This window comes from Vanessa cardui, chromosome 9, assembly GCF_905220365.1.
Source record: "Vanessa cardui chromosome 9, ilVanCard2.1, whole genome shotgun sequence".
NCBI lineage: Eukaryota > Metazoa > Arthropoda > Insecta > Lepidoptera > Nymphalidae > Vanessa > Vanessa cardui.
The window spans coordinates 14,209,065-14,234,305 of record NC_061131.1 but is presented as its reverse complement, the minus strand read 5'-3'; the positions used below and the strand labels follow the sequence as shown (position 1 = coordinate 14,234,305).

Below are 25,241 nucleotides of genomic sequence, written 5' to 3'. Positions count from 1 at the left end.
TCGAAATCTCGAACCTCTATTAGTCGAAATAATCAGTGAGTCTGTCCAAGACATTTTGGTACATATTATCCCTCCGTAACTTGAAAAATTAAATTTTACCTCTATATCTCGAATAAAAAAAAAAGTTACCGACTGTTATCGATGCCATATTTTTTATGTCGAATCAAAATCCGCCTAAATCGAAATTCTCTGAGTCGAAAGGTTTGGCGAATTTTTTGGCGTCTCCCTTGATGTTAACTAAAAGTACTGTAGTATGAAACTCTTGCGATATATTTTTTAAAGATTACTAAAACGGATAAAGTGAAATGAAATATGAATAAATTAGCTAACTAATTGTGTGTGTCCGGGCGGCGCGGCGGTCACGTGTCGAAGGCGCGGTCCTGCCGGCCCGTGCGCAGGAACTCCTCGGAGTTCTTGCGCGTGAAGATGAAGGGCGCGGCGCGCGCGGGGCAGCGGAACGCGCGCAGCAGCACGGGCGGCGCCGCGTCCGTCTTGTTGCCCACCGGCTCCAGCAGGTTGTTCCACAGCAGGTTCGCGGCTGAGGACCACACGCCACAATCAACTCCATATATAGAGTACTACCAAGATAGGTTGAACCGCGAAAGAGTACCGTTTGGTATCAATTATTAATTCTTCGGCAAGATAATCCGCTTTTTTGGACAATATAATGGAGGACGACTTCCGTATTCGAGTAGTATGTCCTCGAAGTGGACTATGAAAACACCTATTTTCATGGGAACTCCACTCCGAGGTCGCGGGTTCGATTCTCGGCTTAGTCCTTGTAGAAAAAGTTCATGAGTTTTTGGTGCCGTCGTCACTTCTGATACATTTATAACACAAGTGCTTTTAGTTACATTAGGATTGGAGTATGTGATGTTGTCCAAAAAATACATAAAAAAATACAAGATACATTAAATCATGAAAGAGCGCTGTTTGGTATGAATTAATAGTTCGGCAAGAAAATCCGTAGTTGCTTTTTTGGACATTATAATAACAAAGTTCGGTTTAAGTAATACAACTAAATGACAGCTTATGTAAATAGCGGAATGTTAATTCGACGACTTTTTATCATATCTATAATCTTGAAATAAGTAATAGAAAAAAAAAACGCTTTATTCAGTTTTCTTTTAAATTCAATTAATAATTATTTATTGGCAAAGGTCAACGTTACTCGTGATATTATCGCCTTCCATGAGGTTTCTATGGCTTTCTACCTAAGGCGCTGCCATTATATAATGGAATATAAGTATCATTAAGAATAGTATTTAAAATATTACCGAGCGCGTGTCCCTTTTGCGAGAAGTGAAAACAGTCGTGTGTGATATACGACTGATGGATGACGAGCGGCAGCGGCTGAGTGGGCGGCATCGGCGCGTTGAACAGCTGCATGAACGGCTGCAGCACCACCGTGAAGTCGTCTCGGGTGTCGTATCGACCTGAATTCACCTGCAATACGAAAATTCATAACATCATACACAAGACACTTTTAACCTATCGAAGTTCCTGGCCATATTAGGATAATGGGGCCAATATGACGTTGTTAGAACACTATTCTGTTAGAATAGATAAAGAAAGTAATAAACAAGGTTATACATTAATTTTAATTAACAATCACATATTGATATTATACTTGTTTATTTTATCTCAGGGGACCCCTATTGGACGTGGGCCCCTTAACACTTGCCCAAATGGGAATGAAGGCTCTGATCAGTTAGAACTCCTTTTCCAAATTATTTTCAATTTCAAAACGTCACAAGTGGCTGATAAATTATATTAAGTTAAGTCATTTTTGTTTCTTTTGGGATATTATCTGAGAATAAATATTAGTAATAAGATAATGGTGTTTTGAAATAAATAAATATAATTAAACTGACCTAAACATATTTTTTAGAAAGCATTATATAGCAATAGCAATATAATGGCATAATATGCATTATTAGCACAGGGTATAACATTTATCGATCTATATAAAAAACAATAATAGCATTGGCTCATGTATTAGCACGAATGTAACATATTTTGATTTGGCAATATGAGTATAATCGTTTAGTCATAATGTTTATGGGCTTTAATTATATTGATAACATATTGATGTTGTTCCTTAATTAGAAAGTTATAATCAACCGTAACTTATTTTAAACCTTATAACGATAAGAGCCAAATAGTATGTACCTAGTTTAGTCATCTTAAAGCCAACAGTTAGATCCTGTACTTTTAAAAATTATTCTATAAATAATTGCATATGGGCTACCTGATGGGAAGTGGTCACCACCTCTCTTAAATAGATAATGGCACTGTATATCCTAAGGCATAAGATGCCTGTAGTTAAACTGGCCCACTCACCCTTTAACCGGAACACAACAATACTGAGTAGGTATTGTAGCGGTAGACTATCTGATGAGCTGGTGGTACCTACCCAGACGGGCTTGCACAAAGCCCTATTACTAAGTAAATATAGTAACTTGGTAGTAGGGCTAATAGTTTATATATATTACATCAAAATAAGAATATCCCAAAGACAAATGACGATCACATACCAGAGCCGTTTCCGCCGCTTGATAAAGACGCGCCTGTCGAACAAGATCGAGCAATTCCCCGCCGCCGCGGTGAAAGCAAGTGCAGAATAGCGGGTGCATCAGGCGGCACATCAGCGGACGCAGCACCCTCACTGACACCGACACGTCTGCAATGAGGTCACCAGCAATTAATGAAAAAATTCAAAATTGTAATATATATGCTTATATATGTATAGTTACTTATGATTCTTATGATTAAAGTTAATGGATTTGGTGTTGGTCTGTTGAAATATAAAAACTGGTGTCAGAAAATTAATAGATGTTATCACAACTCATAGGCTTATGAACGATCCTTACGTCCACTAAAAGAAAAGATAATGATGATACAACGTTCTTGATGAATAATTTTTGTTTATTTGCTTTTTTTTTTGTAAGAAGGCGACAAGATCACGGTAACCATATATACTTACTCATGTTTATAACATGAGTAAGTATAGATTTTAAATATAAATTATTTCGGATATTCTATTTTAGTTTTAGCAATAATTATGTCGACAAAGAAAATATTTTGTATTGATAACTACGAAAATTTAATAAAACTCTTGTTAGCTCCACCTATCTTATTTTTACCCCGTCATACGTCACTGAATTGCAGTTTAAAACTACACAAAATAGCATGGATGATAAAAAAACATTGATTTTTTTATCCTATTTTTAACTACATTAAATCGCATATAATAAATTTACCTGTATAAACTTTTTGCTGGATTTTATTTAACTGTACACAAAACTATTCAATAGTGCGTGTCAGATTCATTTCAAATAATGTTTGGATTCTTTCATTCTTTCAAAGATTTATTTAGAGTCATCACTTTTACTTTTTTTATTGAACATAAATCTTCAAACATAATGTGTAATCAAAGGTTTCAAATTTGCCATTAATATTGCATAATTAAATTCTGCTTTGGAATGTTCGAAAAATGAGAGAATATTTAGGCGTAGGGAAAGTTTGAGTTAGTTAATTAGTCATCGAACGGGTTATAGCCTGTTGTAAAACAACACTTAAGATAAGTTTAATTTCATTCGTTAAGTAAACAAATGTTAAACTTTATAAACATAATTATTTTGACGGAAACACTTGGGCTTAGAAGTAGTGGAAAAAGGTTTATTCGATATACTGTGCACCAGGTTCCAATGATGTCTCCATAAAGGAGGCTTATTGTTACCTGGACACAGAATCGCTATTTTTTTCTTAAAAGTTATAAACATTTCTAACTTATCAGATAATTTTAACCAACAAAATAGAACGAGTATATTTAAAAAAAAAAAATTAAGTACGCAGTTCTGATAAATACAAATGTAAATAAAAATTAAATTTATTTTGAATTCAAAATATTGCTGTACATATAATCTACGTTAAGAACCGATGATAGCTTTTCTCTTAATTTAAAATTTGTTAATTGTATAATTTTGTTTGTCCTAAAATAATACCGATTACCGACCTTACTGTCGACTTTTTTACAGACCTAGAAATAAAGTAACCGCGAATAATGACTAGTACTTTTTCAATCTCCACTTACCCAGAACTGGTATAAGGTTGACAATAGTTCTTGGTAGGTGCATGTGGAAGTAGTCGAGCGCCTTCGCAAGTTTCCTCGCGTGGGCGGCGGGCGACCACGAGACCGGCGAGAGGCAGGAGGCTGAGCAAAGGTCATTGGCGCCGATGAAAACCGTGATCATCTTCCAGTCACGTTCCACGTCTATGTCGGGTGATGAGCGCATACGTGCTACCAGGATCTAAAGGTGAAGGATTAAAGATTATTAATAATTACTATTACTTTTTTGTTAGCTTAGAGTATTATAAGAAGTCATGTGCAGAACTTTTTTTTATGCTATAGTTTGTGGACGAGCATATGGGCCATCTGATGATAAATGGTTACCACCGCCCATAGATACTGGCGCCTTTAGAAATATTAATCATTCCTTACATCGCCAATGCGCCACCCACCTTGGGAACTAGGATGTTATATGGAGTGAGTCAGTAGTTACACTGACTCACTCACTCTTCGAACCAGAAACAACAATATTGAGTATTATTGCTTGGCGGTAGAATATCTAATAGATGGTCGGTACCTACCCAGACGGCCTTGCACAAATCCCTACCCCCACTATAGATTTACCAGATGCCTAACATCAATATGATTTTTCTTGTCCTCATTTAAACCCCTAAAAATAATATCAGCCATAAAATATTGTAAGACCAATATTTTAATTTTTTCTCACTGGTTTTATACGAACACGTGTAATCGCAAATCAATTTCACTGGTCGCGGTATACCCAGTAATTATCTTGTAATCATTCATTAGAAGTATCAGAAGCATTGCGTCCGTTACGTGATCATGTTTAGTTCATCACCTATTGACACGGTTCGCACGGTGAATCGTGATCACATTTATTGTTCCGTTTGCTTTACAGTTGTGGCTTTTAGTTACAATAATTGTAAGCTTTATTATTATCATGTCAAAATCGTAGTGGATGTAAGACTGTATGTATCATAATAGCATTTTTGTTGATATATTTACGAATTGGTAAGTTTTGAAATTGGATAATAATAATAATCTTCTCCGTTGCAAAAGAGTTTCATATTCTTATATGTCAATTTAAATAGATAATAATAATAGGTTATATAATAAATATCATCTAACATAGTAAATAAAAATCGGTAAAAAATATTTTAATTTAAACGGTTTTATCTTATGTGCACCGAAAACTGGAAAATAAATAAATAGTTTCTTACTTATCATTACTCTCTCTAATGGTATGGTCGTTATAATATTAACCATGTCAGCGGCGGAATGGCGGTTTATGAAAGAACACTAACACCAGGGTTTGCTTGGTAGATAAACTAAGCAGCCCACACCGTAACAATTAGGTATTTTGAACTTCTAGTTCAGAAATATTTTAGTACTAGGCAGAATAGCTTTTAGGCATATTAGACTAATTTAAAAACGTGGGGCCCATTAACTATTGCTGTAATACTTCTTCTAAACCAGCCGAACCAGCGAAACCAGCGAACGCCGAGCTCATAATCTACCAAAGTATAAAGATATGCTTTGCCATAGGTAGGATTTCAGAGGGGCCACACGTTTTTATTTTACGTTTTACGTAGGTTGATAGATAAGTAACTATTTACTTCATTTCTAGTTTTCAGTGCACATAAGAAAAAACAGTTTAACTTCAAAGTGTTTTTATCGATTTAATGAAAATGTATTTAATGAAAATCCCTACCGAATTTCCTCATTCTATTTAATTCGTTTAGTGCATCTTTATTACATGGTTTCTTATAATTCCTGATAATTTATTACAATCTTATTCTTCGATACATAGCCCTTCCAGAGACTTGACTAGACTTATTTTATTTATTGTTACTATGTTGTTCCCACGAGTAATGTACATTTTAACGGTAAATTTGGAACTAATTCTATTCCATATATAAAAAAAAGACGATGGCCAGTTCGTAATCCACCCGAGCAAAGAAAACAATTATCAGACCGTCACTTATTTCAATTAAATAAAAACTTATCACCGTAATGTAATACGTTGTCAGTTAACATTGAAATATTTAATGCCTCACAGAAATTAGAGCGTAAATTATTTATATAATCGATATACAAAACCGGCTGCGTACAAAATATTATACACTAGATTAAACAGGGAATAAAAAATTTATTATCGTTACAAAAATTGTGCTCATTTGCACGTATAAAGTCAGTAATGGTCACGGTCTACAAACGTATCGGGCCAACTGATGTTATAAATAAAAATTAATTATAATTAGTCAACGTAAAATATACCTACAAAACATTTGCATTTTGTACTTTTCGTATATAATAAATACTCCTTTTATATAACTTATTCAACATTTCATTATTCAGATTGTTTTTTATACGTTTTATGTATACATATGCAATATAATGAAAATATGTAATTTTTAATCCATACCTATTTATGTTTAGTGGCAATTTTATAAAGCTAAAAAGCTAAGTCCGCAGAACTGGAATCAGTTCTTAATACTAAACCAGCTGCGAAAAATTAGTATTTGAGTAATTCTTTCAATGAAATCCAGATTATGGGCCCTAGATTTGGTCCGTATTTACAAACAGTTTTATGTTCTTATATATATATTATTATATATATTATGATCGACTTAGAAGGTTTCCATTCTGGGGTATGAAAAAATGGGTTTAAATAATGCTCCCATCTTGTCTGATTCCACTAAGATTGACCACCTTGAATAAAATCTGTCAAGGAGTCAGCATCATCATCATATTGGTTTATATTATATTAATCAAAAAATATATTTTTAATGATAAAGTTCGATGCTGACCTTTGCTTGTTTGTACGCATCCTGGTCCGAAGCTACGGGGAAGGCCACGTTTAGTCTCGAGTTCTTGGACAGCCATTCTCCTGTACCCGTTGAGTAACCTCGCAGATTAGGATTGTACTCCTTAAGAATATTAGGTAATGTGAGGAACTCTCTCCATGTACTGTCACCGCCTGTAGACACAAAGAAAGATGTTTAAATAATGCCAATTCTATTGTATATAGGGTGTAAGCGTATTATTTCTGGCTTCTGCTGCGCCAGAATTGGAAAAAATATATAGTTACTGTTCATATCAATAAAACGTAAACAGTTGGATCAGGAAAAAAAGGGAAGGTGCGTATATTGATGCGATTGTTTTGTTACTCACCAGCACACCAAGATACTCCTCGATACTCAACAATTGCTCCAAGCGCGAACTCTTCAAGAGCCCCACTTCCCGCCACCAGAGAGTCACCTATCGCAGCGACAACATCAATGTCCCCCGGCCTTAGCCTGTGCACTGACGTGGGGACCTGTTTGCTTCTGCCCCAAGATAAGGAATCCTGACAGGGGAACGGCGTTGAAGGTGAGAATGTACGCTGCCGTCGTACGTTCGACCTCCGAGATGGATAATTAACTGACCACTGAAAAGAAATAATCAAAATAAGTAAAAAAGGTTTCATATGTGTTCTGAGTTACAGCTTAACGCTGCAAACTTTACTGCCCGTAGCAACCCGCAACTACGAATACTACAGACAATTCCTTAAGCGAAAAACTCAATAACTTCCTTTTTCCTGGAAAAACCTTGGTCTCAAAACAATAGAATCTGTAGTTTGCAGTAGATAAAGCTTAGTTTAACTGCAAGAGATTTCATATTACATAAATTGTGTAAATGTACTACTGATCCTTGGTGCATACTAGTAAATACTAACATAATATATATTGTTTGACTAAACAATAGTAGTATTATTATGTATTGTTCTGTACCGGTGCGGAGATGAATGGCTCAGTAAAATTCGAAGAGCAAAGGCTATAATTTTAACAAACATTATGCTTGCAAACCTTAACGAAAATGTTAAGCTGTAGTTGAGTCGTAGAGAATGATGACTTCACACAACAACATTTTGTTATGTATATAAGTTTGTTTAAAGTCAATTTATTTCCTCTTCATATTAATTATTATAAAATTCAATTTTGATACTTATTTCTTTTCATATATATTTTTTATAAAGTTCAATTTTGATTTTTCATTTTATAGTAAACTGGCTGAAATCTTCACGTAAGAGAAAAGAGTCGACTTTTTTCCTCGTTCTCTTTTTATTATGTGCGGTTTTAGGTGATATTGTTGAAACTTATGTTTAAATTCATACGGGATCTTAATAAAAAAATCAATATTTATTTTTTAATTTTTCGCAAAAGGCAACTATTTCTTATTGGGTGTCCCACTGTAGATCTCTTTTTAATTTTGTGTTAAATTATTATATTTAAAAGCTTAAGTCATGCATTAAATAACTATTTATGTATATAATATATATAGATATCGCCAATGCACCACCGTGCTTGGAGATTAAGAAACTAAGATATTATTATAATATTTCATTTGTGTCTATAGTTACACTGGCTGACTCACTCTTCAAGCCGAAACACAACAATAATTGTTGTTGATTAGCTGTACAACTAAGGAAATATAATATTCCTAATGTTTTCATTTAGTCGTAATAAGCCCTAATACCGTCACTCTCTGGGGAATACCTAAACAAAAAATCACAGCCTCATAAAGTTCTACCACAAAGTCTTTTAAAAATTGGTGTATGAAATTTATTTTGGATATATTTAAAAAAAGATGTAAACACCGAACTTTAAAGGTTACACACAATCGTTTGTGAGGTACACGAAAGACGTTTAAAGATGTAATCTTCAAGCGATCACGAACTAACTTACGATATATTATGAAATAGACGTAACGTCTCAATTACAAAGCAAGAGGCCATCATCTGACAGATTGTTATTCTTCATTCGACTAATTACTTCAAAGCTTACTCATTTGTCAAAAATATTCATCATAATATCCTTATTATTATATTATTAATTATTATCATTGAACTCGTTATACTATTAATCATTATGGAATTTATACACATAAGCTGTTTGGAACGATTTCTCTCTCTTGGAAATATTACGTGATTATGTTGAGTATTCTACATGAAAGTATTATAACATCCTGTAAATATACGACTTCGGGGTCAAGGCCTAATCTACTCTCAAATGTGGAGCCTGTTTTAGTCTATAGTGTACTGAACTTTGCTGGTTTATGTTGTTACATGATTAGACAGATTTAAACCTAGTTGTCTGTCACTTAAGGAGATGTTTTCACCAATTTAATTTCTTTGGAGTTCAAATTTAATAATTTAAACGCGTAACAAACAGACAGATAAAACGTATTTCCCATTTATAAGTATAGATATGTATTTTTCTGATGGAAAAGGGACGAGGAAAGAATACTTACGTACTACTTATTTACACATGAAAGAAAAGTTTCATTTACCCAGCCGTAGGAAAATTAAGGAATAATTTACTGAGATATTAATAATTCATGGAACTATTTTTAAGTTACAATATAAATCATTGAGTTGCATGTCGTATCTTAAAATATAATCACTCATAACTCGCGCTACCAATGATAATTAGTATTTTTAATTACAAATTACGCAGATTTAATGAATATTCTAATGTTCTTAGGTGAGTATAAATATGTAATGAATAGTTTAAATGTATTTGAATAATGTGAAAGAACAATGTATAATTAATTTATATTCATGTTTTTAAAATCGTAAATGTACAAATAATATTCTGTTTTTAAATAAGATGTCGTCACAGCCAAGACGGTCCTAGTCAATAGATACTTGCCAAGTACGCATGACTTTTAATAGTTCACTAATCCCATAATCTAACAAGACTCAAAATTCAGAAGAGTTCAGAAGCACGGTATGGTGTTATCTGCACTGCTAAGTCACATACTTTAGGTTGGGTCTCAGAATTTATCGACCAAAAACGAATTGAAAACATTCTATTGGTCCAACTTTTAAAGCTTAGCTTACAAACTGGGCTTCAGACTAGCTGCCTTATAAGCTAGACACGAAGCGGCAGGCGAACGAATGATTTATATTTATAAAAGATTATTCATTTATGCATTATATACATCAAAAATGCCACTGCTATAGTTGTGTTGCACGCACACACATACACACACACAAATGCGCACGTGCACGCATGCATACACATACATTTTAATCCCACATTTGCTTCCTTTTCGGTAATTACTTCTCTTATTATTACTTTTTTATATTGTTTCTTTATTATTGTTGTACCTTAAATATCTTGTATACTTGTACCTAATTCGTGATATGGAAGAGCGGGATTTCCTGGCACATGCTTTTCATATGCTTAAAAGGAGACTCCAACAATTTTATATTTAAGTACAAACTTGTTAAAGAAAATAAAGATTTTTTTTTTACTAGAACAGTCGCTGCTAGAATCCGCATTACACATCGTTCATTCTTTGCTAATAACGTAATGTCCTCGTAGTGGAAACAAGCCTAAATTACATTGACTAACCTACGATCATATAACTCTAAGACAATATTTATTAATGAATGCAAATATGGATACGCACTTGAGCGTCAGTTTATAACAGGAAAGAGGTTATATAACAAACGGTTTATTCGATGGCACTCGTGCGCAGCGCATGCAAACACACTTGATCTGGAAAGTTCGACGTGACAACGGCTTGCAAACAAACAATTCGGTTCATACGACTTCACTCGATCGATATTATAATTGCTCTCTATGTTTAACTGTTCATCATATCTCATAAGTGAAATGTGTTCGGTCTTTTTCATTTCATAATTAAAAACACCTCGTGCGAAAGAGAGAGAAATATCTTATATATACTAGCTATTTACAATAGGTGGCCGGGCCGCAAGGTGGTGGTGAGAAATATTTGCCATTCCTAAAATCATCAATGCTCCACACAACCTTTGGACTAATACATAGTGTCAGTAAATATACCGGGTAACTCACGCTATAAACCGAAACATAGTAACTCTAATTAGTGCTGATTAGCGGTAGAACAAATTATAATTACCTAATAAATGTAAGGGTGGAACCTGATCAACCGTAACAAAGTAACTCCAAATAGTACTATTGAGTGGTAGAGCAAATGATACCTACCTAATAAATGTAAGGGTGGAATAAATGGGTAGAACCCAACAAGATACACAACAACAAGCCCTACTGATAAATAAAATCTAATCTAAAAATGATAGACAGACGTGCTTTAATAGTATTAATTTTTATTGATCGCAAAATATCAAGTAATATACAATTTCATTCAGCAGTTAATGTCTCTATGAATATCCGATAAAATTATTATACAATAGGTGTAAATATTTTTATTCTGTCTCAGTAATGAAATAAACACAGCCTATAATTTCACACACACAAATAAATAATTAACATCTCGTGAATCACAATGAAAGTATTGCGACATCAAGACATTAGGTTATTCGCAAATATATGACACAGCGTGAACCACTTCCCAAACTGTTACATATTGGCTTTGACCCAGAACAATTTCGGTTCACGAGCGACGGATGGAATAATAATACATAATAAATGTCAATGTGCACACAAACGACGCCTCATCGTGATTCATTAAACGTGTAATGAGAAAGCGGTCCACGTGATGCGCATGCGCATGAGCTACCAAAGTTACAACAATCCGTCAATTTCGATTACCTTATACGGGGTCTTTAAATAATTTTATCTTTTAATAGGTTCCGAAATTACATAATAGTTATATTTGGAGTCTAAGAATGCGTAATGTTTTAAATAAATTATTATTCATTAAATACAACATTACCGGATATAGATCGAAGGCAGGAAGAACGATTCAATCCATATGATTGGATTTGTACGAGCTGAGATGGCCCACTGAGACAGCGTGGTGGAAATTGTTTCAAACCTTCACCACCGCTTCAAACCGCTTTAGCTCAGTAGTGGGAAATTTACAGGCTGTTTTTGTTGTTCTTGAACTAATGCTAGTAAAATATATACAATTCAATTCAATTAAAACAATCGTCAATAATATATCAATAAAATATTACACGGTCTGTCAGTAAAGACCATTAAAGATTACCGTACAAGGCTGATGTAGCAAGTTCTTTCACTGACGAGTAGCTTGACCTCTGACATCGACATTACACCATTGACTGCAATTTGTTTTAACAAATCTTTTAACCGCAGAATGACATCACTATATTACAAATGTGAGGTTTTCACTTAAAGTTATAAATGTATTGATCTTAATATTACGTATACTTAAAACAATTGAACTATCAAAATCGTCTTGACTGACTCTTAATACACGGTTAAAATTGCTGACTCTAGAAAGCTGAATATTGAATCATTAATTTATTTTATACTAGCGATCCACCCCGGCTTCGCACGGATGCGATACTGATATTAATTCTACAGAATTTGTATCGTAGACATGTTTTTTATTTAACAAAGGACAAACGTCACTTTTTGTCAATTTAACTTTTCATAAAATGAATCGTTTTCAAATTAAAGCATTACTTTTTATTTACTACATAAAATTAGAATCATCTAAATTTGCCAGCGTTTCTTTATTTTATTGTACATGTACTATATTCAAAAACCTTCCTTTCGAATCACTACATCTATTAAAAAAAAACCGCATCAAAATGCGTTGCGTAATTTTAAAGATGTAAGCATACATAGGGACAGACAGCTGTAAGCGACTTTGTTTTATAGTATGCAATGATATGTTCCTGCTAAGGTAACATTTTTGGTAATTTTAACTTTAAAGGAAGATGGAAGAAGGAGATTTGAAGTCGGATTAGACTACAGCTATTATATTATATACAGATTGTAATGAATGATTGCGCTTATAATCCGAATATAAGATGACTGGTCACGAGATAACTGCGGTCAGCTCAAATTGGAACTGACTGATGTAACTCTCAGTAAATTATGATGTATCTATATGATCAGATAAAAGAATGAAATTAATTACTATGTGTAAATACACATTTAATAAAAAAAACGTGATAAATCTATTTACATAATTATATGATAATATCATCAATATACATATTATGAAGGTTAAGAGTTTGTTTCGTATTCACTGACTACCTGACATTATTTCCGCTTAATTGACATTTGTATTTCATCTCATACTCTGTCGCAATTAAAAAAACACAAACCAAATAAACCTGTATTCAATCACATTTATATTGACCAACCCAAACAGGACCAGTGTTGTGGATTAAAAATAAATAAACACGTCCCTCTTTTTGAGAAGAGACACTCTAACTCACTGTAATATTTATCTGTTGTTTTGAATTAACTAAAATAAAATTAAACAAACTTCGAAAGATAATTATTATTTTTATAACATAGTTATATGGTCGAACCATCTCAATTAGATATTTGTCTCGAAAGATATTGAACATACCTTACATCACCAATGGTTACCAACTTTGGGACCACAGACGATATACACACAAAAATATTAAGTATTACTTAGCGTGGATAAATGGGTGGTACCTATCCACATGACTATACAAAATCCTACCATCAAAAATGTGATGTGTAAATAATTTGATTTCTGAATAAATAATTGTAAAAGAATGCAAGTGAGCCTCGTCATGTCGTCACAGGTTATAAAGTAATCAACGCACTGCCTGACGTACATAACAGTACATATAATTATGACCTTTAATGTTAAGCATTTAAATTCATAATTAAGGTACTTGCGGGTAACAAGGGCCACCGTCTAACAAGGGCCACGTGTCGAAAATTATCCTAAAAAACCGTTTTATCCATTTCTAGACACGCACACATGTAAACGACCAATAGAAAAGCTAGCCTGCGTATCGCATGACAATGCGCCACGCGCCATCTTGACAGTAGGTCTGCGACTATCGAGTGTGTTCGTGCGTGTTGTATTATTATAAAATTCTTTCGTTAGAAATTATATAAAATATGCATTAAATGTTTGTTTTTAGTTAGGTTTGGAATTTGTATGTAAAATTTAGAAGATATAGCTTCTGTTGAAGGTAAGGCTTAAATGTTTTTTTTACTATTATGTGTTTTTATCTGTTTTGCTAAAAAATAAGCCAAAGAGTCTAATTAGAGCCACATTCTAGGCGGCTTACGAGGGCCGGCCCTTATTAAACTTATTGAATTAATTTTCATATCTTTTTATACTTGTAAATTATTATGTGTTATTTGTATTACCTTATATCAAAGTCCTAATTTCTATCATTAAAAAAGTAATATTTGGAAGATTGACCCTGGGGGATAGTAATAAATTGGTATTATTAGGCTTTTTCTGATATTTTTTATTTTTCAGAAGTTTAATTAACTTATATCATCTGCTGCATTTTTCCTTGAATGCGATAGGAGTGGCCATGGCTTTTTCATTTTTTTTTTGCTTTGTGTCGTGAGGCTAGACTATTGGCATGAGCTTTATGTATGTCGTTTATTTTTGTAGGTTTCAATAATGGAACATTCCATTAAAAGAAATCGGGGTCTATGGACACTTCAACAGCTGGAGGCAGCTATGGCTGCTGTCAAAGACGGAGTCATGTCTCAACGTGCTGCTGCTAAACATTACTCTATACCCAGAAGAACATTGGTAAACCATCTGAAATCAGGCAAAGTGGAGAAACAGATAGGACGTCGCACAATTATGACGAAACAGCAAGAAAATGATCTAGCTTCAAGGATTAAGCGACTAGCATCCATAGGATTTCCTTTAACGCCTAAATTGTTACGCCACCAAGCCTTTGTTTTTTGCGAATCAAATAATATTCCGAATAATTTCAATAAATCTACGAAGCGAGCTGGCAAAGATTGGCTCAAACTATTTTTAAAAAGACATACTGAGATATCAAAGCGCAAAGTTCAAATATCCAATATCCACTTTATGTGAGAATCAAAGTCCTAGCTCTCCATCCTTACTGCAACCGGATTTGTCTCAGCCACATATAGAAATTATCGGAGTCAAGAAAAGATTAGTGTCCTACAGTACAACTGATTCTGACTCACCTGATCCAGGGAATCACAATACTAATACTGAAATAAGAAGACCAGTTATTTATAGCTCTGATACAGACTCTTCTAGTGTTGAATTGACGAAAATGCTCAATGAACCCGGCACGAAGTCTTTCTTCGGCATATACTCGAGTTCAACAGACAATGAAAATGAAAATTCTGCAACTAAGCAAGATCGCACTCCCATCAAGCAGATAACTGCTAGGCATGTAAAAGCTACGAAGAGCTTAAGACCTGTCACAAGTGACGAAAATTCTGAAGATGATGTACCACTAAGAAAGTTACAAGAGAGAAAGAAATCATTTCAAGAGCTCATACCAACACCAAACTTTGCCATTGTCAAACAAAACCCAAAACGTAAAGCAATTAATTACAAAGCTCAGATTGTTACTAAAAATTTATTTGAAGAAAGGCAAACTCATAAAGAGAAGAATAAGAAAAGAGAAAGAAATATAAGTGATACTGATATAGAGAAGCAACGGAAATCAAATCTGAAGGAGGGTCACCGGCGAAAAGTAAACATTAAGGATCGTTCTAGAAGGTGCGAAAAAGGAAAAAAAGTGAAAGAATCAAAGAAGAAAAGCAAATTAAGTAGAGATGAAATTGATACTAATGATAGATGGTACTGTTATGCATGTAATACAGAAAGATTAGAAGATATGCGACAGTGTCCATTATGCCAAAAGTGGTTTCATGAAGCATGCGTGGGACTTACTAAAGAAGATACGGATTTTGCTTGTCCAATGTGCAATTAGAAGACTGAGAAACTTAACTTGATCTCAAATAAGACTTGACAACCTTAGATTTTTCAATTTAGTTATTTTTTATTATATATTATCGTAAAAATAAGCCTTGTTAGGCGTACATTACTATTTTTACGAATTGTGATATTCAATTTAGTTCCTTTAGACTCAAATCAGTAAGTAATATCGTTATTATTATAAAGTACAAATTACGTGAGTCCAATAAGGGCCACTTATGTTTGATAAACATATTTCTTTTTCTAATTTATAGTGTCGATATATATAGAGATGTAAGAGGTGTTCGTAATTATTATAATTCTTTTCAATTTAATGTTTAAAACACATTTTCGAAGTGAAAATTTGTTACTTAGGTTTAATAAGGTCCATGTGTTGTTTTTATTTGTTATGAAAGTGAATTTAAATATGTTTTTCTTTCTTAAAAGTCAAAAATTGTTTTTGTAATTTGTAATTATAGTTTATTTTTTGTTATTTGGTTATTCTGGATATTTAGAAAATGGCCCTTAATAAACTACATAAGTATAAATAGGGCCACTGAAAGCTTTTTTAAAAACGACTTTGTACTTGATATTATGTTAACGTAACCGTGTTGACTGTACTTTTTCAAATAATAAAGAAATGAATAATAATTTGATAAATAGCGTTTTATTTTCTATTCATTATTATTCTTAATATCTTGGTTTTAAATAAGGTGGCCCTTGTTACCCGCAAGTACCTTATATGATTATTTAGGTTGCAATTTGAATTATACGGTATGAATTGAATGAAGATAATGTGTAAAGTTTCTTGCACGAGCCATTCACAACCGTAAAGTGTCTTGAGACATTCTACATTAATTGAGAGTTTACGAAATAAGCTAGTAGGCTTTACTGCTTTTGGAAATATCTAATACTAATTCATATGAGTCTTAAATAAATCCCAATAAGGCCTTCTTGCGGAGTTAAGTATTTTTTTATCGACGTCAAAAAGAGGTTTTAATGCGTCTGTATATTTTCAAGTATTTATATTTTTTATTTATGAACCGATTATTATGATACCCTTTGTATTGGTTTTCAACCGACTTCCAAAAGGAGGAGGTTATCAATTCGTCTGTATTTTTTTTTTTTTTTTTTTTTTATGTTTGTTACCTCATAACTTTTCACTGGGTGGACCGATTTTGATAATTTTTTTTTTGTTTGAAAGGTAGTGCTTCCCGTGGGGTCCCATTTTTTTTATTTTTTTTTCCGATGATGGTATCCATGTGAAAACGACATGTATATGCGCGACAAATAGGTGAATAACTGAAAATCACGTTAACCAATTTAGATAATTCTTTTTTTATTATAAAATATATACTTCAAGGGTAATTTGGTGAAAGTTTGGTACGGTTCTGAGCACAGGATCCATGACAAAGTAACGGAACGGAAGGGAACGGAACAATTCTGAGGAGCACGTTAGCGATACTCGGTCGAATCTTTTATTTATAGGTTATTTGGATATTTGAGTCACCTTCCGTAATGTGGTTATGTTTATGTAATTATCATAGTCGAATATTATAATCAACTAGCTACCCACCCCGGCTTCGCACGGGTGCAATACTGATACTAAATATACTACAGAATTTGTTTATATACGACATCACATCGCAAACTTCTAAAATTATCAGTGTTTCTTTACTACATTGTTCATGTATTATATACACAAACCTTCCCCTTGAATCACACTATCTTTTAAAAAAAACCGCATCAAAATCCGTTGCGTAGATTTAAAGATATAGGGACAGAGAAAGCGACTTTGTTTTATACTATGTAGTGATGGAACTCCTATACGGCTCGCAGTTAGGGTGCGATATGGGGCAGAATTTCTTACTATCTTTAATCAAATTTTGTGTATGTGATGTGATGTCATATGATGTACGAAATATAGTTGGTCTTTTTCAAAGTTTTTTTGCTGAGTTCGATTACAGCTCTTTCGAGGGATCCTTGTAGTTTACGCCGCGTGACGTATTAAATCCGCATTTTCGAAAGTCTATTTTTGCTTTATTCGCAAGTTTCCTTTGAAATTGTCCTCGAAGTAGTTTCTGACTCATATAAACGGAACGCTTAATTTATCCATATTAAAAAAAATTAGTTAGTCAACATCAGCTTCGCTTAAAATCAAAAAATAAATAAAATTGTAACAAAAAGAAAAACCGACTTCAAACAACATACTATTTTAAAACAAATGAATATGCACGAAAAAGTAATAAAAATAATTGCGTATTCAACATATTTTTTAGAGTCTTCCTAAGTTAAATGAAATGAAAAATATTAGACTACTTAAAAGTCGATTAACGATTATATCATGTAGTTATAATTATTGTTATATTTGGAGTCGGTGTCGGTGTGTGTGAAGTTTTAACTAAACACTTGTGTTGTATAGAAATTATTCACAATGAAATATAAATGAATAAACATTGTTAATTAACTTAAAAGCACAACGAATTCTCGCGACGAAACTTTTATCGGAGATTTTTTATAGGGATCTCTAAAAATCAACAACAAGTGTGATTACATAAAAACCGGTTAAATACGTTTATATCTTTAAAAATGCCGTCCCGTCGTAGCCGCTGCAAGCTACACCGCTATTGAATGTAAGTACAGGTTGTGATTTAAGAAAAAATACGATTTGGCCAATCCAAACTGCTCTTTTCCATTCAACTCCCATTTTATAAAATAAAATCACTGATTTAGTATAAGCAACATATATGTCATTATATTAATATTACATTTCGCAATTAGTTTAATTAAATTTGCACATCACACACTAATTAACGTAATTCACTCACGAACAAATATTATCAAATACACCTATTTTCAATCGACTTCAAAAAGGAGGAGGTTATCAATTCGTCTGTATTTTGTCTACAACAATTTTTAGTAAACAAAAATTTCGACAATCAATAAAAGATGATTCTCTTAATTCAACAAAGTTTTTTGACTTTGATTATAATTATGTCTGATATGTTTTTTTTTTATTGGGATATAGGACTAATTAAGTAGTTATATATTCTAGAGTGATATATATTATTACTTAAAAAGTTGTATTTATACGTTAACATAATTCACGGGAAATAAACAGAATCAGTGCAATTTCTCATAACATAAATTAACTATTTGTTTTTGGAACTTTCCCCTTTTATTGTATTTATGGATTCGATAAAATTTGGCTTTAATATACATTACATAGCCTTTAACCTTTGCAGAAGGTCAAAAATCAGTAAGGTGAAAGCTGTCCCAATTTTTCATTAAGCTTTTGTGATTACCGATTCATTCAGCTTTTGCGAAGGAGCATAGAGCATCATATGTTGGTGTTGTTGATATTATCTATGCTAATTATTTGTTTAAAATTGTGAAAATCTAGTACTATTAGAGATACTTATCTATCTAATTATAGTATTAATAGTAAGTATATATTTTAATTAAGTATATATTTTTATTATCTTTGATTTACTAAAAATAAGTGTGATCAATTTCAGAACGTTATCCATTCTGCTTTAGAGTATTGTTAAGATCCTCCCGCGTAATTAGAAATTGTATTAATGTCATTGATTTAATGTAAATGGATTTGTGTTTGTTTTATTTTATTCCAAGAATTGTAAAGTCAATAAAATTAGACAGTTTGGTTAATTTTATCATTATCATTATTTTTGACTTAACAATTCAAAAATATATTTCGTTTAATAAAGTATTTATTACTGTGCGTATTTGTTATAATTGATGATTTATGAAGGAAAAATCCTAATAATATTAACAGATGTCGGATGAACTGGAAAATTTCTTCCTAATTAAAAACTCTGAATGTACTTACTGGTCTTAAATTTTTTACATTATTGATCAATCTACTTACGCATATTTCATATGATTTCATAAAAAGGTCATATTACATACCAAATAAAAGAAAATTATATTTTATCGTTCAAATATTTGTTAATAATATTCACAGTTAACATATAACTTTACAATTACATAATTTTTATTTTATTGTAAATAGTATGATAATTTATTATTCACGTACACATACTAATTTTTAACTAATTTATAGCTAGCACTGTATAAGGAATAAGTTTGCAATATGCATGTATTTCTTATGGTTCTATATACTACCTCACCACTCATTTATCAGATATTCTATCGATCAGTAGTACCCTATGTTGTTGTGTTCTAGTTTGATGAGTGAATGAGCCAGTGTAACAGGCACAAGGGACATAACATCTTAGTTCATAAAGTTGTTGGCACAATGGCGTTGTAAGAAATGGTTGATATTTCTTACAACGCCTTTGTCTCCAAGTGTCCAATTTGCTCGACAGCCTACTAATATCATTAAAAAATCTGACTAAGGTTATAACTAAAAATAAATTCTATATTTAAAACAGCGTTATTAAACCAAGAATACAGATTTTAAGGTCGGACGTCATTCGTAATTCAAGCATAAAATTTACTAGGATATCATTTTTATGTAAATATCGTAAATCATCGTCATTAATATAGGCCCATATGCTCGTCCGCCAACCTATACCGTAAAAAAAACATAATCCCTAAGTTATTGTTATCGAGAAGGCTTTGTTTTTATTATTGGTTTATGCAGTTGTCCCTACTGGTTTTGACATTATCACCAGTTGAGTAGCGAGTAATGAGAATTAGCTGAGAAAAAGGGATTCTATATTATTTGAGGGCTCAGTTGAAAATCCTTTTTTGAAGTCTAATTTATTAGAGGGAGTTTTGTTACTTCCGTAATTTTAGGTTTTCATTATATAATTAGTAATTATGAGTACATTAACTATTTATAGAACACTTAAATATCCTATATAGCGTCTTGGTTCTCTATGATAGAGGAAAATCTCGGTGAAATGTATTTTCTCTCGGCTGAGTTTCGTTCAGATTCCATTAAAACGTGATATGTCATCTATTTTTTTCCAATTTGAAATTTTTAGAATTTATTCCACCCATTAAGCAATGCCAAGGACTGGGAATACTCCGACTCCGATAAGTATAACTTTTCTCCTTACTAAGAGAGCTTTGGATTTTCGTCGAAGGGTTTGAACAAACTCATTTGAGTTTAATAAGCCAAAGCTGTATCTGTCCAAGTGACATACATGTGTTTTGGCGATGCATTGATCGTGAAAGTACAATTAATTATTTTATTTTGACCATTACCAATGGCCCATTAAAAATACCGCTTTTATTTCAGACTTTAATCGCTAATAGTTCAATACTTGAGTTTAAATAACTTGCAATTCTCATAAGAGATTGCTTCAGTGATACGTCAGATGTTTAAAGATAGCGAAAGCGTTACCGAAACGTATCTCAACTCACGAATAGTTATCGAAGACAAAGTCCAAACCAATATTATGTAAATTGAAGTTATATATACTATATAAATTTACATAATATTGATATACGCATTATTGAATAAACTTTTTAAATTGAATCGTCAAACGTTAGCAAGTATAGTACGACACAACTTAGATGTAGCATCGGCAAATTCAATAAAACCGATTAGGTACTGCTGATTTACTCAACCAATATCAATAGCTCCCTATCGCCATTCGACGCTATTCGACTCTAGATTGTCGTGTCAGTTCAACCCGAGAAAGCAAGTGCATGTAAATCGACGTGTCAATTTGACGAATGTATTAGGTCACATAATATTACAAGTTATTACGTTTGCGTAAAGATCATATTCACTTAAGAAATAAATATTGATAATTTGGGATAGTGTAGTTAATTCAGATGTGATCGGTTATACGAATTTTGCCAATGCTACGTCTAAGTTATATCGTACTATAAGTATATTTAAGTTCAACATGACATAACAATGCGCTGTTCCCGCAGTAAATCTCTCGCTGTTTATATTTTATGATCGATTTGCAATTTTGTTGTTGTATGTTCTCGCTGATTTCGTAAACGCATTTAAAGATAAATACGTGCGAAGACATAAATAATCTCTTTAACTATTTAAAACGACATGCTATGGTCACAGTATGTATTGATCATGTCACTGGCTAAATATTAACTATCTTATAAAACTATTAGATTAAATACTTTTATCATTGTTTATATTTGATAAATAATCAAAAAAACCTTTTCATATATCTATACGTCTGGGGCGCATAAATACTCACTTTAAATATGGGTATATGTTCCTTTATAGAATATTGCTGATCGTGTAAATTTTTTTCGAGTCTACAAAAAGAGAAAAACAAATGTAATTTTTTTATATTTAGTAAGTCCTTTTGATAGGTAGAGGACGACCAAAAAAACGATGGATTGATTGTATGAAAGACGATATGATTAGAAAGAATGTTACTTGTGAGATGACGTCTGAGAGAGAAACATGGAAGGAGAAGACATGCTGCGCCGACCCCAAGGAGAATTGGAATAAAGGTAGGATGATGATGATGTAGATGAGTATACCCTTTTGAATATAGAGGAATCATTATTGGCAATTTCTAAAAAAGTTAAGTGAATATAAACTACATATGTAGGTATATTTAAATATTTAAAAGTTCATTGCAATAATAATAGAGGCATATTAATAAATAGCAGAGCTGTTAGCAAATCACATAGAATATGTAAATCTAAGTTTTATTTATCTTAGAATTGTGAAATGGTAATGACCTCAACCGATAATTAGGTTCGTTAAGGTCAAATATTTTGTTTGTTAAGACTCATCGGAAAATTTAAGAAACATTAAAAAGCAAGGCCCCTGTCCTAAATGATGTTGGCCTGAAACGGACCTAACATATTGTACAATCACAGTCCAAAAATTTCTAACCTATGTTTTTGGTTGGCATGAAATACGACGATATTATAATTGCAGTAGATACAACAAAGTTTTCCATTATATAGACAGTCGAAACCCTACATATACATATGTATATATTTGGGATGACTAATATGCTGTATCTTACTTGATGAATGGCCATAGATAAAGCAGAATTGTATTCGCCACATGTTTCCTATAACAACACGTTAAGACCATACATACTTAGTGGTGTTCTGTTAAAAGTCAAGTTTTTCACTTCCTACTCCCGGCATACAAAATATAAAATGTGAGGAACCAATGTTCTTTATTGTTTTTCTTGCTTATCTCGGTGTAATCTAAATTCCATCCAGATGACCATTTACAAGTGCATGTTCACTTTGATTACATTTTGCAAAACATCATATTAATTCGTTTTATCTTATAATACTTAAGAGCTTTAGATATAAATATTATACACAAAGGTTGTAAAAGATAATAAGCGGTTAGAACACTAACATGAATTTCTTGATTAGTCGCGAGCTATTATAACCCTTATTCTATAGTTTTAATATGATAAATTGGATGGAATTCGCATAAACTATAATATGAGACACACAGGGATTGTTTACTGTACGGTATAATCATTATGGTTAAACCTATCTTCTAAATTACAATTACGTTTTCAATATGTGTAATATTGAAAACTTGAGAGTATATTGTTTTTATATTATGAAGTTGTACGAGCTTGATCGATAGTATTCACAAAAATATCATCCCATATAAATATAATAAACTTACTCATAAGTTTATATGTTTAGACAAACAGTTTAAAATATTCGTTTCTTGTATATTTTATGCATTATATGATTAAAAGTCGAGGTGGCCCAAAGAATAGAGGGCCTGGAATTTTACTTCACGGCGGCGCAGCCTCAAATCTAGTTATACCGCTGATTGAACCGCAGTTTTCATGTTTATAATTTGGACATAATTAATCTCTTTTTTAGATTAAGTAACTGGATTAAATTACAATTCCTTTAGAAGAGGAGACACTTCTCGCCTTTGAACAGCAATGTAAAATATAATTTACTGAATAAGTAATTCGAAAGTATTAGTATTTTTTCAAGAGATATAACATCTCAATTCCCAAGGTTGGAAGCGTATTGGTGATAGTGGTAACCAATTACCAAAAGTTGGCACAATAGCCCTGGTATTAATGCCATAAAAATATCCATTATTATGGAAAATTGAAATCGTAGAAGAGATTAAATAAAATATTATTGCGAATATATAAATGCTTATTTAATAATGATTGCGGCGATACTGTATATGGAAATATGAATTTCAAAATTCCTTCTTGCTAAATACCGCAATAAGTTTGCAGATTGATGATACCACATAATCAATAAGTTACCGTTTAAAACATAAACAAGAATTTAGCAATACGCGTGTGTGTATTGTATTGATGTAGGTATGTAGTCAGGGTGAAAGGATACAAAACTGAAATTGAAGAACAAATGTATGGTTTATTTTTTATGAAATAACATAATTTCAACGGATGACCTTTGAAATGGTGTCGTTTCCTATGTCGCCAAATTTAAATGGTAAATTGTAAAGTGAATGAAACATACGATCGTCGTCTTTACGATTCGAATTACAAAAATAATTTGTTATGATTTATGTTTCAATCCTATTTATATCCGATCTGTATCCGTTATACGTCTATTCTATAACCTGAATTATATATCTGTTTACTCGTACATAACTTATAGAAGAAATATATTTAGTAGTCACAATAAAAAGCTGATTAATTTGCTGAACACTGGTTTTTAAATGCGAATGCAATCCCGCCGAGGGGACGAAAAGGGTGCCGCTGGTTTTGTAGTGGGTATTCCGGTGTACTAGGGTGCGCTAGGCGTCCTGGGGTCTCCAGAGTCCCCCAAATTTATGCGGGGGAAACGCAAAACGCATTTTTGTAGCGATAAAAAAAGGAGAAGGAATGTCTAGACCACGATGCTTATTTACAAGCTTTTATTAAATTTACCCTTTTATTGAGAGGGAAAGACTTATAACCAATTGTACTGAAGTAGTGCACACATTAGTGCTGTTAAAAATCAAATCTAGTGTAGTAAAATTAATTGGTTTTATGACATTGATTAATAACCGGTTAAATTTAATCAAACGATGGTAAATGTATGTGAAACCGACAAAATGAAATGAACATTTCAGATAAGCTATTTTAAGAATTTGACACCAACCTACAGAGCAACTTTGAAAGCATCCCCAAATAAAGTGTTAGCAGGTTGCCATCGTAAGCACAAAAATTCAAGCTAAGTAATAGGTGTTAGTCTGACCCAAAAAAGAAAAAAAAAGAGTTTTTTTTTTATAAGAAAAGAATTGTAAATTGAAAACAGTATGACACAAATTACTGTTTTTGTTTTATCATAACTGCCAGTTAATTTGTGTCAAATCTTTCGATCTAAATTAATACTATCCTACGGGATTGAAATAATGCACGATGGTTAGGTTAGTAACAGTAAATGTCACTGCTGGGATAAGGCCCATCTCCCTTTTGTAGAGAATGTTTGACACTTATTCCGCCGATTTGCACGATGCTTGGTGGATAGACAAGTGCTAAAATGTCTTTTAAATTAGATACACGCAGGTTTACCCACGATGTTTTTCTTCACCGTCGTC

At 32.6% G+C, this 25,241-nt stretch overlaps 1 protein-coding gene across 1 annotated transcript in view; it reads right to left on the bottom strand.

Annotated features, from left to right (window-relative positions):
* Window positions 1-213: 213 nt before the first annotated feature.
* The window catches only part of LOC124532596 (phospholipase B1, membrane-associated-like), a 39,669-nt gene continuing 14,641 nt past the window's right edge, over window positions 214-25,241 (bottom strand). The window contains exons 2-7 of the mRNA XM_047107576.1: window positions 7,268-7,523; window positions 6,904-7,073; window positions 4,097-4,313; window positions 2,538-2,683; window positions 1,278-1,446; window positions 214-538 (exon numbers count right to left, since the gene is read on the bottom strand). Of these exons, the coding sequence (XP_046963532.1) occupies window positions 360-538; window positions 1,278-1,446; window positions 2,538-2,683; window positions 4,097-4,313; window positions 6,904-7,073; window positions 7,268-7,523 (1,137 nt within the window). The 3' untranslated portion in view covers window positions 214-359. The remainder of the gene's footprint in view (window positions 539-1,277; window positions 1,447-2,537; window positions 2,684-4,096; window positions 4,314-6,903; window positions 7,074-7,267; window positions 7,524-25,241) is intronic.